At 37.0% G+C, this 16,096-nt stretch overlaps 1 protein-coding gene across 1 annotated transcript in view; it reads left to right on the top strand.

Moving 5' to 3' along the window:
* The window catches only part of FAM117B (family with sequence similarity 117 member B), a 28,852-nt gene extending 13,844 nt beyond the window's left edge, over positions 1–15,008 (top strand). The window contains exons 5-8 of the mRNA XM_023930841.2: positions 4,549–4,692; positions 5,692–5,917; positions 6,717–6,837; positions 9,073–15,008. Coding sequence (XP_023786609.2) covers positions 4,549–4,692; positions 5,692–5,917; positions 6,717–6,837; positions 9,073–9,391 — 810 coding nt within the window. The 3' untranslated portion in view covers positions 9,392–15,008. The remainder of the gene's footprint in view (positions 1–4,548; positions 4,693–5,691; positions 5,918–6,716; positions 6,838–9,072) is intronic.
* Positions 15,009–16,096: the final 1,088 nt, after the last annotated feature.

Raw genomic sequence — 16,096 nt, forward strand, 5'->3', positions numbered from 1 at the left:
CTTTAAGAAAACCAGTTGAAAAACTTGGTCATTCTTTCAAAGTCAGGTACCTTGAGTGCGTTCTACTTCAAGAATGAAAATAAGAAAATAGTGTTTTGAATTTCTTTTGCTGTGTTCTTCTTAACTCCTACTTTGTATAAAAGTCATTAGCACTTTTTGTCTCAGACCCTAACTTCTTATCCCTGCTGTAGGACATTTAATTAGGAGTTATGACTTTTCAGGATTTGTGTGCCTCTTGAATTCAATTTGTCAGTAGTTTGAACTCGCTGCTACTGGAAATATTTAGGAATTTTTTTTTAGAATTACATTTTTTGACATAGGAATTTAGAGATTACTGAAATGTGGGTGCAGTATATTGTGCTGCTGGTTTAACTGACTGCTCGAGTCAAAACAGTGCAGAATTCTGAATGAAGAAAGACAAATAAATGACCCAATCCCTTTCCAGGGGGTTCTGAGAAAGTTAATGAAAATCAACATACAAAATGTGTCAAACTGTTGGTTAAAAAAAGCAAACGAAAACAAAAGACAGATCAACGTACTTGATTAAGGTGTTTCATCTGAGTTTGTAGAACCTGAGGACATTTTCAGCCAAAGGTATACTGAGGACCTTTTGATGTAGGCCCTTTACTACACTGGAAAATTACATGCATTTTAACAAGTTTGCTTGGCATTCTACAAACTTGTGAGTTTCTGAATGCAAAGGTATTACCACCTTAGCACAGATCATCTTGGTGAGTTTTAATTTCAAAAATGAACAACAATGCTGCTATTATGAAAAATATCTCCCTAAATTATGTATATAGCTTTTTAAGAATCATAATTATTTTGTTATCTTGCTTCTGGTATGGATGTCTTTACATTCTGCCCAATTTTATAGTATGTGAATAAAAAATATTATGCCACGGATAATTAGTTTTTGGGCTTGTGAAACAAACTATAAAATATAAATTGAAGCAAAGCAGCTTTTCCAGGATTGTGTTACAAAACAAAACATTGTTTTTCTTGGTGAATTTCGTGCCAGCTGTGTCAAGCTACTTGCGAAGGGGAGAAGTTAAAGGAGGATTCAAAGAGTAAGTGAAGAGTTTAGATTAATGACGTTTAGCAGCTGTTTTTTAACTCAGAGTGAAAATCTGTAACTGTAGTCATCAAGGGCAAAGTTCCTGGGTTTTCTCATTCTTATTTTGAGGACTGCTAAACTAGAATTTCTGGCAGTAGCTCTGTTCCTTCAGGATTTGTGGGAAGGACTGTGTGGAAACCAGAATTTAGTAATTAGAATATTTTGAAATTTTTATATCACATTCCTAGCTTGAAGGAAACTTTTGTGTTTGTTGACTCTAAAGGGTCATGTAAAGATTTCTGAGCTCAAGGAGTTGGATTCCTGACAAGGTGAGAAAAAGCATTAGGAAATTGTGTCAGTAGTTCCTTCACAGACACTGGGTAAACTCTGTTTAACATTTCGAAAATTACATGCTCTTCTAGTTAAGTCTAGTTACATTTTAGTGGATTCATTTCCTACTTTTCTTCCCTACTTAAACTTTACCACAATTCTTGAATTATAGAAAAGAATTCTGTGGTTCTTGCCAACTAAGTTTCTAATTTGTTTACTTGTGCTTCTTTCTAATAGGATTTTTGTGTGAAGAAAGAAATCCACACAATTTCTATAGAATAAGCTTGTTAGCTGTTCCTGACCCTCTGCTCACAATCAGGAAATAGCTGGGGAGGACCTTGATCAAGTCCTTGCTATTTTTTTTTCAGAGCAAATGAATGTTTTTTTGTCTGTGGGTTTTTTTCATTATGCCAGAAATATTCCTTTCTGTCTCAACTGAAAGAAGAGTTTGCAGAAAGGTCATAGCCTACTCAGGTGATCTCAGGATGCTTCTGAGAACATTTTGAATTAATTGCATGGTACTAGATCTCTAAACAGGAGCCAAAACAATGGGATCTTTCTATATTCAGTGTTAGTATAATGGAGGAACTAGAATTGAGGCCAGAACTGAAACCAGATGGAAGAATAAATGGATTATTTTTTTCCAACATGCTTTTTCCCTCAGTGCACTTGGCTGATACTACATCTTTACTTGACACTCTGAACCATCAAGGTCCCTGTGCCTTTCATTTTCCTGGGAACTATGCATTCCTATTGTCTGACCAATTTATTTTTACTGAGATCAACTGCATGCACTTTACAGTGTTGGGGGTTTGGGTCTTTTTGGTGTCACTCTTACTACCTCAGTAGGTGGAACACTTCATTTTTAGAGTAGAGTTACCGTGATCCATTCAACCTAGAGGTGGCTTGATGTAAAAGCATCACAAGTCCTGGGATCCTGTTTAAAGTTTTGTTACTTGTCAAAAATTGTAAAAGCTTAGAGCATTTTTCCTGAAAAGCATGTGAAAAATTTAGATTTGTCATCACCCCTTTTTCCTACCTTGTGAGTTTATGCCATACCTGTAAGTTTCAGAACTGAAAACTCTGTGCCAATGTGTTAATGTATGAGCACAGGAGTTACTATCCTGTGCTTGGCACCTTGCCTTGTGGTGAGCATTCCCAGGTATTCAGATGAGTGGTCGAAGGTTGGTAGCCTATTCCTGCATGACCTCTGTGAAGGCAGTATTTCTAATAAGAAGTCTCTTGTTTTGAGGCTGATTCTTCTACCCATGTCATGATACCTCCTTATGTTTCCACTCTCTGGTACCCTGGGCTAAGAAATCATCCTCAGTCATGTAAAGAATATTCTTTTTCTTGCAAGTGAAACATGCTGTACTGAACTATATTGAACTCCCCTGAACCTACTGTGAATTCTTCAAATAGTAGCATGAACCTAAGAGTTTCTGTGGTAAGCAATCACATTTAAAAGGTGAAGAGTTGCCACATTTTGCTAATGGCTGCTGAAATCTTTAAGTGTACTACTTTTAACAAGCTCAGTTTGTTCTAAGAATGTGTATATTGAATAACTGGGTGCATAAATAATCTTTAGCTCCTGAACTTGTGCTGATATATCTATATTGTGACTGAATATCAACCTGTATTAATTTACTGAATTGTTGATCCAAGGCTGTGCTTGGAACAGAATTAGCAGGGTTGCTCTCTGTCTTTTTTGTGTTCTTCTCCAGTGTTTTTTTTCATCTTCAGGCAAGACTTTAGAAACTCTTTACAAGTTTGGCCACTATGAGAATATTTAGTTTTTGTTGACAGAAACAGAGTAACAAGCATTTCCTGAACAGAAGCTTTTGTAGTTCTTGTGCATGTCTTTTTTGAGTTGTTTGGTTTTTTTATGGCTAATCTAATATTTCAGGAAAGCAGAACCAATATAATTCATGAGTTCTGCTGCTGCAGAGATTTGTGATTGTGACAAGAAGTCTCCATTATGTTCTGTGCTTAAAATATCTTGTTTACATTAATTTTTCTGAGGTGGGTTTTCTGCCAGACAAGCTTTTTGTGGTTTTTGAGAATGTACACAGGAAATTAAAATGCTTCAGTGTCTATGTAGTCTTGTTACTTAAAGGAAAAATTAAAACAAAAACCCCTCACAAAAATACATTTTGAAGACCAGATGATGCTGGCCCTTCAGTCAGTAGAGGAGTTGCTCTCAATCATAGCGCACTAGGCCGTAGCATCCAGAATTTTTACACGGGAATTCTACTGTGACTTAAGGGTGTTGTGCTGTTCTTTCAGTTGAGCTAAATGTTTGCAGGAAGTATTACATTACATTACCTGTAGTACACCCCTGCTTAAGGAGTGCAGAATCTTCTCGTATTCTGGTACAGAGACTTTTTTAACAGGAGATGCTAACAGATGCTAATGGAGAGAATGGGAAATCACAAGATGTTGTGGTGTGCCAAAGGGAGCTTTGGGAAATTTCAGTAATGTGTTTTCTGAGAATCAAGTTGCTGTGCCTATTTTGAAACATTGGATTTTTAAACTGTTAATCTTCATTCTGAAGCAACTAGGTATTAACATTTGGGTTTGGGATTTTATTCTTTCTGTGGAAGTCTCCCTAAGTTGTTTTGTCAGCCTTTTATTCTGTCTTAAGGTAGCTGATACATTGGTCTTAATTTTTAACATAGTGCAGTCTTGCATTTTGTGGAATAATTTTCCTTCAGCATGTGTCATGTTATTGCAGGTGGTCACAGATTTCCATTAAAATACAATGTTAATGTGGTTACAATCCAATGAGTGATGTGACATTGTGGTATAGCTCGCTTTAGGAGAAATGTGAATGTATTTTAAAGGCTTCAAAATTACTTACATTTACATGTTTGCTGTTTCATTCATTGTAAAGCCATGTTAAGCCAGAGGCAGATCATATCGGGGGAGATTTTGAGACTAGGTTATATAGCTTTTCCTGCTAGAAATTTGATTTGAAACAAAATTCAGAATGTCTGTCTTCAGTTCAAGCATCCATTTGAACACAATCACTATGGTTTCGTGTTAATCCTTGACACTGAAGTGTAGATTTGTTCTGTTTCAAGGGTCACTTTTGGGTAGAAATAGTAACTTTGTTTTGTAGATAAATCTACATTGTTTTCTTATTGTCTCTGGTTCTTTAGGCTCCCATCCCAAAGAGTGCTCTTGTTCCTGTGATACCTATTACCAAATCAACGGGGTCACGATTCCGAAACAGTGTAGAAGGATTGAATCAGGAGATTGAGATAATAATAAAGGAGACAGGAGACAAAGAGGAACAACTTGTTGTATGTATCTGCCACCAATTGCTCTATATAATTATTTTGGTTTTGCTTTGAGATCAAGTCATAAACTTTATTTTGCACCATTTTTAAATTTGTCTGGAATTGATTTTATTTATATTTGTATTGATTGTTTTCTTATAAATAAAAAGTCTCTTGGAAAGCAAAAGGAGTGGAAGAGTTTAAGCTTGAATCCAAACCTTGTCCTCTAAGAAATATGAAATCTCAGTAGAACAGGAAAAAGCAAAATGTCTGTTTTGAGTTTTTGTAGTAACTCTTTTTTGCTCATGCTGAACTGTCCCCATCCTAGGTGAACCATAATTTTCCCATTTTTAATGTTCAATTTATTTTAATGGTTTTTAGAGGTGAATTTAGTAATAAGGTATCAGAAATACAGGCTGTGAAGATGATTAAGGAAGCAGAATGTCTGGTGTGAAGAAAAGCTGAGAGAGATGGGAGTGTTCAGCCTTAAAGAGAGACAGCTCGAGGGATCTTATCAATGTGCATAAATACGTGCAGAAATGGAGAGAGCTGGTCTCTTCTCAGTAGTGCCCAGTGATGGGGCAAGGGATAGTGGGCATAAATTTAAAAATGTTAGGGTTTTAGTTTTGGGTTTTTTTAATGTGTGAGGGTGTGCAAAATGCAGAGCAAGTTGCCCAGAGAAGTTGTGGAATCATTGTCTGTGGAGATATTAAAAACTGGACTAGACAGAGTCCTGGACACACTGTTCTACCTGAGTCTGCTTGAGCAGAGATGTTAAACTTGATAATTTCAAGAGGTTCCTTCCATCCTCAGCAATTCTGTGGTGATGTGAAATCTGTTTGTCCTTAGTTTCTGAACCATTTTAGTTTCTGACATTTTAGTTTATTTTGGAGTTGCATGTAACAAATAAAATTTTCTACCTCAAATGGTTTTATGAAACCCAAAAAGACCATCACCATTACTGCATTTAAAGAAATTGCTACCCAGACAGAGCAGCTGTGTGATACCTTTAATTTTTAACAGCCTCAAGATATTCCAGATGGGCACCGTGCTCCACCCCCACTGGTGCAGCGCAGCAGCAGCACTCGCAGCATTGATACCCAAACACCCGGTGGAGCAGACAAGGGCAGTAACAACAGCAGCCGCTCCCAGTCAGTATCTCCAACCTCATTTCTCACCATCTGTAATGAAGGCAGTGAGGAAAGTCCATGTTCTACAGATGATCTGCTTGGTGATTCCAGAGATAAAGGTACCATGTCACTTTAAAAGTTCAACAATGCTGAACTTGCGTGATGTCCATAACTACATAGGTAAAAGAGGGGGTTGTTCCCTGCATCCATGGAGAAATGGTAGAATGTGGGGTTTTTTGCATGTGTTCTGGTTTTTTCCAAATTGTTCTAAATACTGTGTGTGCACATATTAATTAAAGCTGGATAGATGTGACTGAGGAGTGTGCTTCCATAAAAGCTTTTCTTTTAAATAATAGGTTCTTTGAGTATTTTAAGCAGGTTGAAGAAGCAAGAATGTACAGTATCAGGTGAAACAGCATAGTAGCCCTGTTGCTTATGTCAGGTATTTTTTATGATCTTGGCCAAAATCTGCTATCTTGTGGCATTTCATACACACACCCATAAAAGTTTTTGTTTAGGGTTTAATTATTCTTTATTTTTATCTGAAATCTTTTGACAGATCCTATGGGAATTTTATAGTTCAACATAAACCTGTTTCATTTTTTTAAAGAATATGGCTTCTGACTATTTCTTTTGACAGCACAGAACCATAGACTTAGGTTTGCAGTTACAAACTGAAAATGTCCAGAAATGATCAGAGATTGCAGAGGAGCCTGAAAGTCTTATAAGGAGAAATTGAAAGAAGGAAAGGAATTGAGATAAGAAAGCTTATTTGCAAATGAAGGCTTTGAAGGCCAAAATGTTTTTGAATTTAATTGTTAATGAAGTGGCTTTAAATTCAGGGGGCATTTAAAGGTAGCTCTTGTGGCTTTTTTATAGTGTGTCACATATAAGTAATGAGAAACTCTGTTCCTGCAGAAAATGGGAATAATTCTCCCTTGCCAAAATACGCTACCTCGCCAAAACCCAACAACAGCTACATGTTCAAGCGTGAACCTCCTGAGGGCTGTGAAAAGGTGAAAGTCTTTGAGGAAAACTTGTAAGTTGATTTTTGCTACATAAGAAATAATATCTAACAATCAGATTAATTATTGCTTTGTTGATTTTGTGTCAGATAGAAGTTATTAGTCCAGTTGCTAAAGCCATGCTAACAGCCTGATCTCTGTTTTCTGATGGGACTATATACTGGCATATCTGTATGTATTTCCTGAAATTTATATATTATAAAAAATATTTGTATTATATTATTTTTGTATACATATCTGTATGTATACTGCTGGAATTTAATGTGAAAATGTTGACTGATGTTTTTTTAAAAACCAGCATAATTTGAGAGGAGTGTCTTACCTGGCAATTAGTGGGAGAGCTCAAATAATCGGGTAATAACAGGCTGTAGTGCAGGTGCATCATCTGATGTATGTCACAGATTTACAGGCACATCTACTACACAAGACCATATTCTTTTCAGCTCAATCCATGTAGTTGTGAACCTTGTAGTGACAGGAGTGAGCTTGACACAGAGTATTTGATGCTTTGTTTATTCTGAATAAGACAACTTTTGTCACTTGGGAATATTCTGGGAGGTTATGTTTTGTTAATTATTTCAGAGGAGTTTTTATAGCCACATGTCACTCGTATGCAAGAATCTTAACCTACAGTTAAAACCTTCATCTCGTCACACAAGGAGTATAGATTGGTTACAATTCTCTTATGCCTCTACTATCTTAAGAGTGCCATCTAGTATAAATGTTAGTTTAAAAAAAAATGAGCTTGGTTGACCTGTGCAAATAGATTTTGAGAGGTTTCTACAGCTGTCCCATAGCAGTGTGGGAAGCGTTACAGTAGCTGAAGTCACCTTTCCCTATTTTAGTGTGTAAACTGTGTTGCCAACGGATAGTTAGTATTCACTTGCTACAGGAACATACTCTATTGCAGTTTGACTTATATTTGCCTTCCTTTTTGGAAGTCCTCTCTGTGTAACTGTTCTGCTGTAGAGTGAAACAGGCTTCTACAGAAGTTTCGACCTGGCTATGGCAGTCCTCAGACACTTCAGTCTCATGAAAAACATCTTTTCTGTTACTTGAATTCCATGTGCATGTGGAATAGATGAGTGCAACTATTTAAAGCTCAACTTTTGTTTAACATAATTTCTGTTTTATAATTCCCTACACAATTTTCATTTGGGAAGAAAATTTACAGGAGGGGTTGAATTTTCTGGACATTTGGGAGAATCAGCTAGCATGGAAATGTACCCTATTTCATTAACAGAATTACTTTTTAGAATAAAGTATCTCTACAAGAATATACTGGAAGATTGGCTTGCTTGGCTTAGTGAAACAAAGAAGTGAACATAGCTCTTTTACAAATTCAAGGAAGGGAGGAAGAGCTTATAGGCTAAAGGACAATGCTGGCAACAGCAAGAAGTGAATAAAAATTTCTGATGGCTATTTTCAAGCAGTAAAGAGACTTTAAAGCAAATTTCTGTAGTTCCATCTTTGGCTAAAGTAGATTTACATTGCAGCATTAGAGCACAGAATTGAACACAGAAGGCATTCCGAAGCTATCCATGATTTTCATTCCAGCTCTGTTTTTCTTAAAGCATGTCTTAGGCTGAGTTCTATGATGAGATGGCAAAACTGCAAGCCAGGATCTAAATATAAGTTCCAAACTTCCTTCTCAGTTTATAGGTACTTGATCATGAAAACTACATTTTACTCTATGCATTGAGTTTTTTAGTAAGATTGGGGTCATCTTCTGAGGTGAGTCAGGGCACACTCATGTGGACATGCAAAGAAGGCAAAAGTATAGAAAAGGGGATTCCCTGATGATCATGAATCCCTTTGAGATATGCGATATTAGGATCATCGCTGTGCCAGCTTTCTTTCACAGGGCTTGCTGTATAGTGTCTGTATGTGAGGCAGAACTGGTTGGGTTGTGAAAGTTTCTGGAGAACACTATTGAAAATACTTTTTCATATAATGAATGTACTAACTCATGGATAGGGTTTATAATCAAGCATGAAGTTGGTTGGGTTCCTTAGGTTTGGAAACAACCTGCCCTAAGAACATGCTGCTGCCTTGCAGCATATGGAAACAAGCAGTTTAAACCATCTTGTCATTTGCTGTGTGTTGAGTGTCATTAAGGCATTACTGAGTAGCTGAAATACTTCAGATGGAAATCTCAACTTGTTTCTGATGATGTGTTCAGCAATACATCCCTGCCATTGGCAGAATTTGATTGTTCCATAAAACTATTGTGTGTATTTTATTTCTAGGCCAAAGCCATTGCATGAAATTCCGGCCTTCTATTGCCCTGACAAGAACAAAGTGAATTTCATTCCGAAAAGTGGCTCTGCTTTCTGTCTTGTCAGCATCCTCAAGCCACTTCTTCCCACACAGGATCTCACACTTAAGGGCACTACACACAGCCTGACTGTCTCCTCCAGCATGACGCCTGGTTTGTTACAGCCCATTTCTATGGCCTCCTTGACTACAAACACAGATCAAGACAGGATCTCTCGTGGAACAAGTACAGTAATACCACAGACCTCTCTGCTCCAGCAGTCAGGATGTATTGAGGAAGCTGAAGAATAATTTAGATTGTCTTGACATTCTTCTGGGCAACTACCGGGGAAAAATGGAACCAATTGACTGGACCTTTCTGATCACACACATGCATTGTTTTAACAATTTATGGCACTGCCGTAATCAAACTGTTTGTATAATTGACAGTTTGGTAGCACATTGAGAAGTTCAAGAGGATGCAGCAGCTGATAGGCTGTTGTACATTCTGCTTTTGAAGACTCTGGTTTTGTTTCTCTCCTGCTTTTTTTAAACACTGGTGAAAACAAAGACTGTCATAATCCTTATCCATTTAAAGGACCAGTTGTTGTGATGGTGTGTGTCCTCTGACTTTTTTTTCCCCATTAAAACAAGTCTCAAGACCAGCCAGCTGATCCCATTTACCATTGTGATCTGCAGAGGGAGGGGCAATCAGATGGTTTTGCAAGATGTCTTTTGTATGAAAATGTGTATTTTGTAACAAAATTTTGCCTTTTCTGGTTTGTAGCAGATGGTGTTTCCTGGTGATGATCCCCCTACCCTTTTTTTTCCTTTTTTTTTTTATTTTTCTTTTCTTTTTTTCCTTTGGTAGGGAAGGTTCTTTTATACTTGGCTGGCTTACAGCTGATGGGACCAAAGGATTGCTGGACTATTACAGCAGTCTCAAATTATGTGACCTTGCTGAACAGCCTCAGACCTAAACAAAGCAAGACAAGTTAATGCATTTGAAACTTTTAAAACAGAAGAGTATGCAAAAACAGTGTTAGTATATAGCGTACTTTTTTTTTTTATATCAAAAATTTGTGCTTCTGGTAAGTCACAATCTTAAAACTCCTTCCTTCGTGGAATTCCTACTAGTGTTGGTTTATTGGCTGGAAAATTACATTTTAAAGCACTTGCCCTGGTATTGTTCTATTTGTCCATAGAATTTTTGTGCAGATGTAGGGAAAAAACATATTATCTTCTTACTCAGTATTCTTCCTTTCAGAAAATACTTGGTTCTTACAGGCTTGCTTAGGTCTTTATGAGTCAGCCTGAATCATTAATCACTCTTGGTACAAATTTGCTCTGACGTGACTCATCACTGTATTATAGACCGTGGCCACATAATACTGAAATACCTGTGCATGGTTCCCTCCCTTTTGTCATAGTGGTGCTTGTGTGTCCGTTGAAGGTGATGGTTTGTCAGGCATGATATCTGTTATGCAGAAGTTTACAGCAGCAGATATGTTCTCTCTTTTTGACTAGCAGCTTAGGCTGGCATGTAAAACAGGATTTTTTTGATACTTGGTTTGTCCTTATAATGTGGCAGTTAACGGTTGCTTTGAAATTACAATAAAAGGCAGAAATGGGGGGGAAAGGCAGCTGCAAACAGCAACTGTTCAGGAACTTCACTGAGGTTTCTCGTGTTCCTGGAGTGCATTACTTGGGTTTGAGTTCATAGAATTAAAGATATGCAGAAAACTGCAATGACCTGAATACCAGTGTTGTAGTCACTTACAAAACAAGTTGATCTTGTACCTCTTTAACAGATTCAGTAATTTCAAAGTTAGTGTCATTGTGGGCAGTGTCTGGGTCTGAATATTGGTCTGTTACACACAAACAGGTCTCACTGGCTTGCATATACACAACCTGTATTTACATAGCTTCCATGGATCAGTTGTATTCTCAGGTCTCCTCATAATGGCAACTATTTAAAGATGATACTGCAAATATAAAAGTCTTGTTCAGTGCTTAATATGATGAATTTGCTTGCAAACATTTCATTTGAGAGAATGAACCACCTGCATATGTGTGCAGATAATAATCATAATTTTGATGCATATTTGCTGTTCCTTTAAATTCTTTATTAGTAACTATGATTGCATGTACTTTATTCAGCAAGTAAGTGTAAATCATACTAGAATGTGCAGGTTCTCTATTTATAGTATTCTGAAAACATAATGCAAAAAAAAAAATCGATAAATTAAAATTGTACCAGGAGGTATGAAAAGTATTTCACCTATTAAATTGGCAAATAAGTGTAATTTGGTTTACTATCTATCTTCCCATGAAAATGGACAGGATTGTTTTGAAGTAACAGTTTTGATTTGCACTGACATTATCAGTCATCTGGAGTCATTGAGGAACAGAGTTTTAAAAATAAGCAGCTTTGTGCATCAAACTTGTGTAATTTTGCCAGTTGATAGTTCTTTTCTAAGCTTTGTGGATATTAATTTGTTTCTTCTGAAACACTACAGTGCAATTTGAAGTCTAAAATGAACTGCTTTAGATAGGTTTGTTTAAACCTGGTGTGACTGAATCCAGATCATATTCAGGTGAAGGAAGTGCTTTTAAGTCTGTTTTCTATTTCTGTAACAGTAGCATGTAAAGAACTTCATTGTTGCCAAACTGCCTAGTGCTTTATTAGGAGATCTTAACTGAATGGTTAAGAGCCATTAAGAAGGGCTAAAGTTAACAAATAGCCTTTATTACAGCCTTGACACTTAACTGACTTCACCAAAATGCATTCTGATGTTTGTTTTCATCACAGTGTGACTCTCCCAAACAGCAGTGGGCTTTCTTACCTTAGGACTTTCTTTTGCACCTGTTGTTGTAGTACTTCGAGTATCTCTCTGGTAATTTACCTTGTATGTTATTGGACAATGTACTGTACAAATTAGTGAGCTGCTCTGATAAAAACCAAATGTAAATGTGTGAAGTTTTTGCTTTTTATAAAAAAAAACTGCATTCAGGACAACATTCAGTCTTTTTTATATGCAGGACAACTCTACTATTGCTGTGGCAGCTCAAGTTTATTATGAATCCACACTAAAAACTCAGAGTTAAGAAAATATGACAGCTCTTGTTCTGAGACCAGCTTTGATGTGTGCAGACAAAAATTAGCCTTAAATTTTTTATGTGCTGTCTTGTGCCATTGCATAGCTGTTAGCTAAAGTATTTAAATCTATTTGCAAATAGCTTTGAGAGTGCATGGAGCTTTTTAAAGATTCTTTTATGTATAGAGTGGGATGTTCATTTGTTGGGGGAGCTGACCTGTGCATTACACAAGCACAGTTTTACTGAAAGAATTCAAATTCTTTTGGCTTACTGAAAATCCTAACTATGCATAGACCTAGTCAGTTCCTTGATTGCCTACTTTGTAGCTTAAGAAAAAGTAAAGGTCTATTTTTATGCACAACTTGACACGTTTGATGTTCTTGTCTTCTTGATGTTCTACACTTCTAGCCACACCGAAAGGCTGGTGGTTGTGTTCAACACTGGCAGTTGATCTTGAGATATACTAAATGATGTTTCTCCAGTTGTAAGTTCTACTTAAATCACAAGGAGGGAGTTCATTATAATGAAGTCCATGGTGACAATTGTGATTATTAGAATTGTTTTTTTTTTTAAAAAAAATTAAAGGCAGAGGAGAAGAGGGATCCTTTGGTAAAGTTTGACCTGCATCAGCTATTTTTTCCTTGCTTGGTGCCATAATCCTGTAGTATTTAAGTACTTGGCAAAGTAACTGACAATGCTTAAGTACATATATCTTGGAAAGAAATTCTTGGTTTCAGGTACATATCCCAAGTGAGGGGAAAAAAGGAATGAAAATTAAATATTGCTTACTGTAGAAGTAAATGATTGTTGTGTTTGATTTATGTAAAGCAATAGCAGCTCTTACAAAGTATGTTTAGTCTCAGGGCTATTTTTTGATTTGTTCTAAAATACAATTTCCTGGAATTCAGAGTCTGAGACTGTTGAAAAACACTGAGGCTGAGCTTTTTGGGAAGAAGGAAGCAAAGTCATATCCATTAACCTTTTCCTCTGCCTCAGGCTGAACTTCTTGTTGCTGATTAAGAGAATTCAGTAGTACCACAGTAATTCCTTGGTGAATTCTGTGAAACCTTCTCTCTCTGCCATCTCTAAAATGCTGACTGATATCTTCACAGAAACCCAGTGATGTCCATATTTCCTTGCTAAATGTTTCCTTGCTGAGTACTTGATAGCTTCTTCATCAAACTGTGAGGGCAAAGGAGGATGCGTAGGCAGTTGCCAGAGACTTGCAGTTAGAGAGATTGTTCCTGCAGGGTGACTTCTTGGGTCTTGATTTCCATTTGACTCATTGTGTGCATGCACACATACAGTCTGGGTAGGTCTGCTTCTTCTATCTGTGTACTTGGAGGCAGAGCTGGTATTTTTGAGAGCCTTTTACTATTTTTTTCCTATGTACAGACTTGCAGAGCTGTTCCCTTCCAGAACTGATGCATACTTACAGGCATCTCCAAAGCAAAGATTGTGTGTTGGTCTTACTTGTCCTCATGAGATTAATACAAGCTGCAAAAAGGAAATAAAATCACCCAAACACTTGAGAACATCAGGACTTTGCTTTCTCCATGTAATTCCATAGTTCAGGTCTGTGCTCTTCATTAGATGACTTAGACCTGAGCCATGTTGATATATGTTAAATAAACAATGTTTGGTCTTAGGAAAGGCAATAGAAGTTAAGCCCTTCATAACCTAGGGAGGTGAAAAGCACTGGGGAACAATTGGTTTTACTCTGATCAAAGAATTCTTGTGGAATTGTTTTTCTGAATATGGGTATACAGGAAAACAAAGTGACTAATCACTGCAAGATGTACCTGTGTATTTCCTTGATGTGAGTTTGTGGGCATTCAGAAACTCTGAAAATCAGTTCTGCTCTTAGTGTTCTGTTTATACAAAGAATTACTTAGATGCATTGTTTGGAAACTGTTACTTTGTAGGCCAAGTGGGGAGAGAATGTTAACCTTTCACAAGTTTTCAGTGAAATTCCAGTCCTGTACCCCAGCTGAACCACAATGGTCTCTTTCTGAATGCTCCAAATGTAAATGGAATCCTGTTACTGCTTGCTTGGTTTCATTGCATGTCATCAGTAAATACTTAAGGTATGGTCTTTGTTTAATAGCTGTTCATTGGGATTTGTATTTGACTACAGAGACTTCTGTAGTGTTGACAGGTCTATCTGAATAGCAGAAGTGGACTTGGCCTGATAACACTGCAAATTAACATTTTTTACACAAACTCTTCAAACAACTCCCTTTGGAAAATCTACTAAGCTAAAAAAAGAAAACAACCCCCTTCTGAACACATCATCCATCCTAATTGTCAATGTACTGATAGTTAAGAACATAGCTTGGCTTCATTCTAAGTTATTTCCTATCTTGAAATGTGCAATTTGAGAGGGCAGCAGTCAAGGGATGTTCAAAACTGCCATTAGATTTGCCTTTGTATGAAATTGGCTGACATGTTTTCCTCTGTTACACTGTGATAACTTGTGGAGATGTTCTTGCTTATGTTGTACTGATAGGTTACTTGTTGCATGTAAAGCAATTTTTGTAAGCAAGGGGAATTCCAGGGATGTTCTGCAAAAAAGGGCCTATTCCGAGGTGATGTACACTGTTGTAAAACTGGAGCAGCTCAACTAATTTCAGTGGAATTCTTGATTTACACTAGTCTTTTTGCTATGTGTAGTTATGCCAGTACAATTTTGCACAATGTTATTTGAATATTGCATTCTGATTTGTAAACTGTTTCTACTGAAAACAGTGAAAATTTTACAAACTGCAATAGCGGAATGTTTTTGGCCTTTTTTTTTGTTTTTGCCTAAAATAAAAAGTTGTCACTTCAAGCTATGGTCTCATCTTGGATTTATTTTTAGTAGCAAGGGGTTTTTATGTTCTCACAGTCTGGAGATCTGCCTGAGCATTTACCCTGAGGGTAGTGGGCATTTACTACAAATAAAATAAGTGCTTTTTAAACTCTTTTGGAAAAAATTAATCAGGATGGAACTCTTTGTTTAATTCATACCCTTATTCCTCCAGTGCATCCTGCAGAATAGTCCTGAAAATTCTGCCTTTCCCTGTCTTCATCTTCAGTAAGTTTAGTCAGTTCCTGAGGACACTACAATTCCACCATTAGGGGAAGGTGCATAAAGTCCTGGATTTTGGAAACAGAAGGATTCAGCATGTGTTCTCCTGGAGTGAAGGTATGAGAACAGGACTGAGAGAAAGCCCTGGATTCCTGGTAGGTTCATTCTGCTGTTCAATAGAATGCAACTACTGAAGCCCTCCTTAGGAGGCACTTAGGTTGATTGTTGAAATATTCTCATGTTATATATCTGTCTGTTTATTCAAAACAAGCATCTTTCTTCATGAGCAGAATTTGGAGCCAAGACTTCTTTAAACTAGAAGTGGTAAACTAGATAAATTATTTGGTTTGGGGTTTTTTGCTAGCTCTTATATTAAATTTGGGTCTAATTTGTCTAAAGGCTTGGAGCAATTCCCCTTCTGGAAAATTATTGTCAGCTATATTTCATTTCAGAATGGAGAGGTAGACTTCTTGGAAGCTTGAAGAATTGAAGGATTACCAATGTGTGTTCCTCAAGGCAGGGCTAGCTTGTGATCTTCCAGTGGCAGACAAGTTTGGGCCAAGAAATATGGCATCAGCATCCTGTTCCAAATAGTGTGCATTTCACAGCCAGAGACCGTGGGTCAGTTTGCTTTCAAATAGGAAACTGCTTGGTTGAAATGCAAAACAGGAATTCACAGCCAATGAAGTTTGGAGTATGTGATGCTTTCTCACATTTTAGTCTTTCTTACTTGTTCAGTTGTCTGTGGAGGCTTTTTTGTCTCCAGATGAACAGGATCTGATTCTTTATTAAATAGGCTGTGATTTCATTCTCCATTAAACTAGTTCTTCACCACTGATTGCAAATCT

The sequence above is a fragment of the Cyanistes caeruleus genome, chromosome 7, assembly GCF_971803275.1.
Source record: "Cyanistes caeruleus chromosome 7, bCyaCae1.hap1.1, whole genome shotgun sequence".
Classification (NCBI taxonomy): Eukaryota; Metazoa; Chordata; class Aves; order Passeriformes; family Paridae; genus Cyanistes; species Cyanistes caeruleus.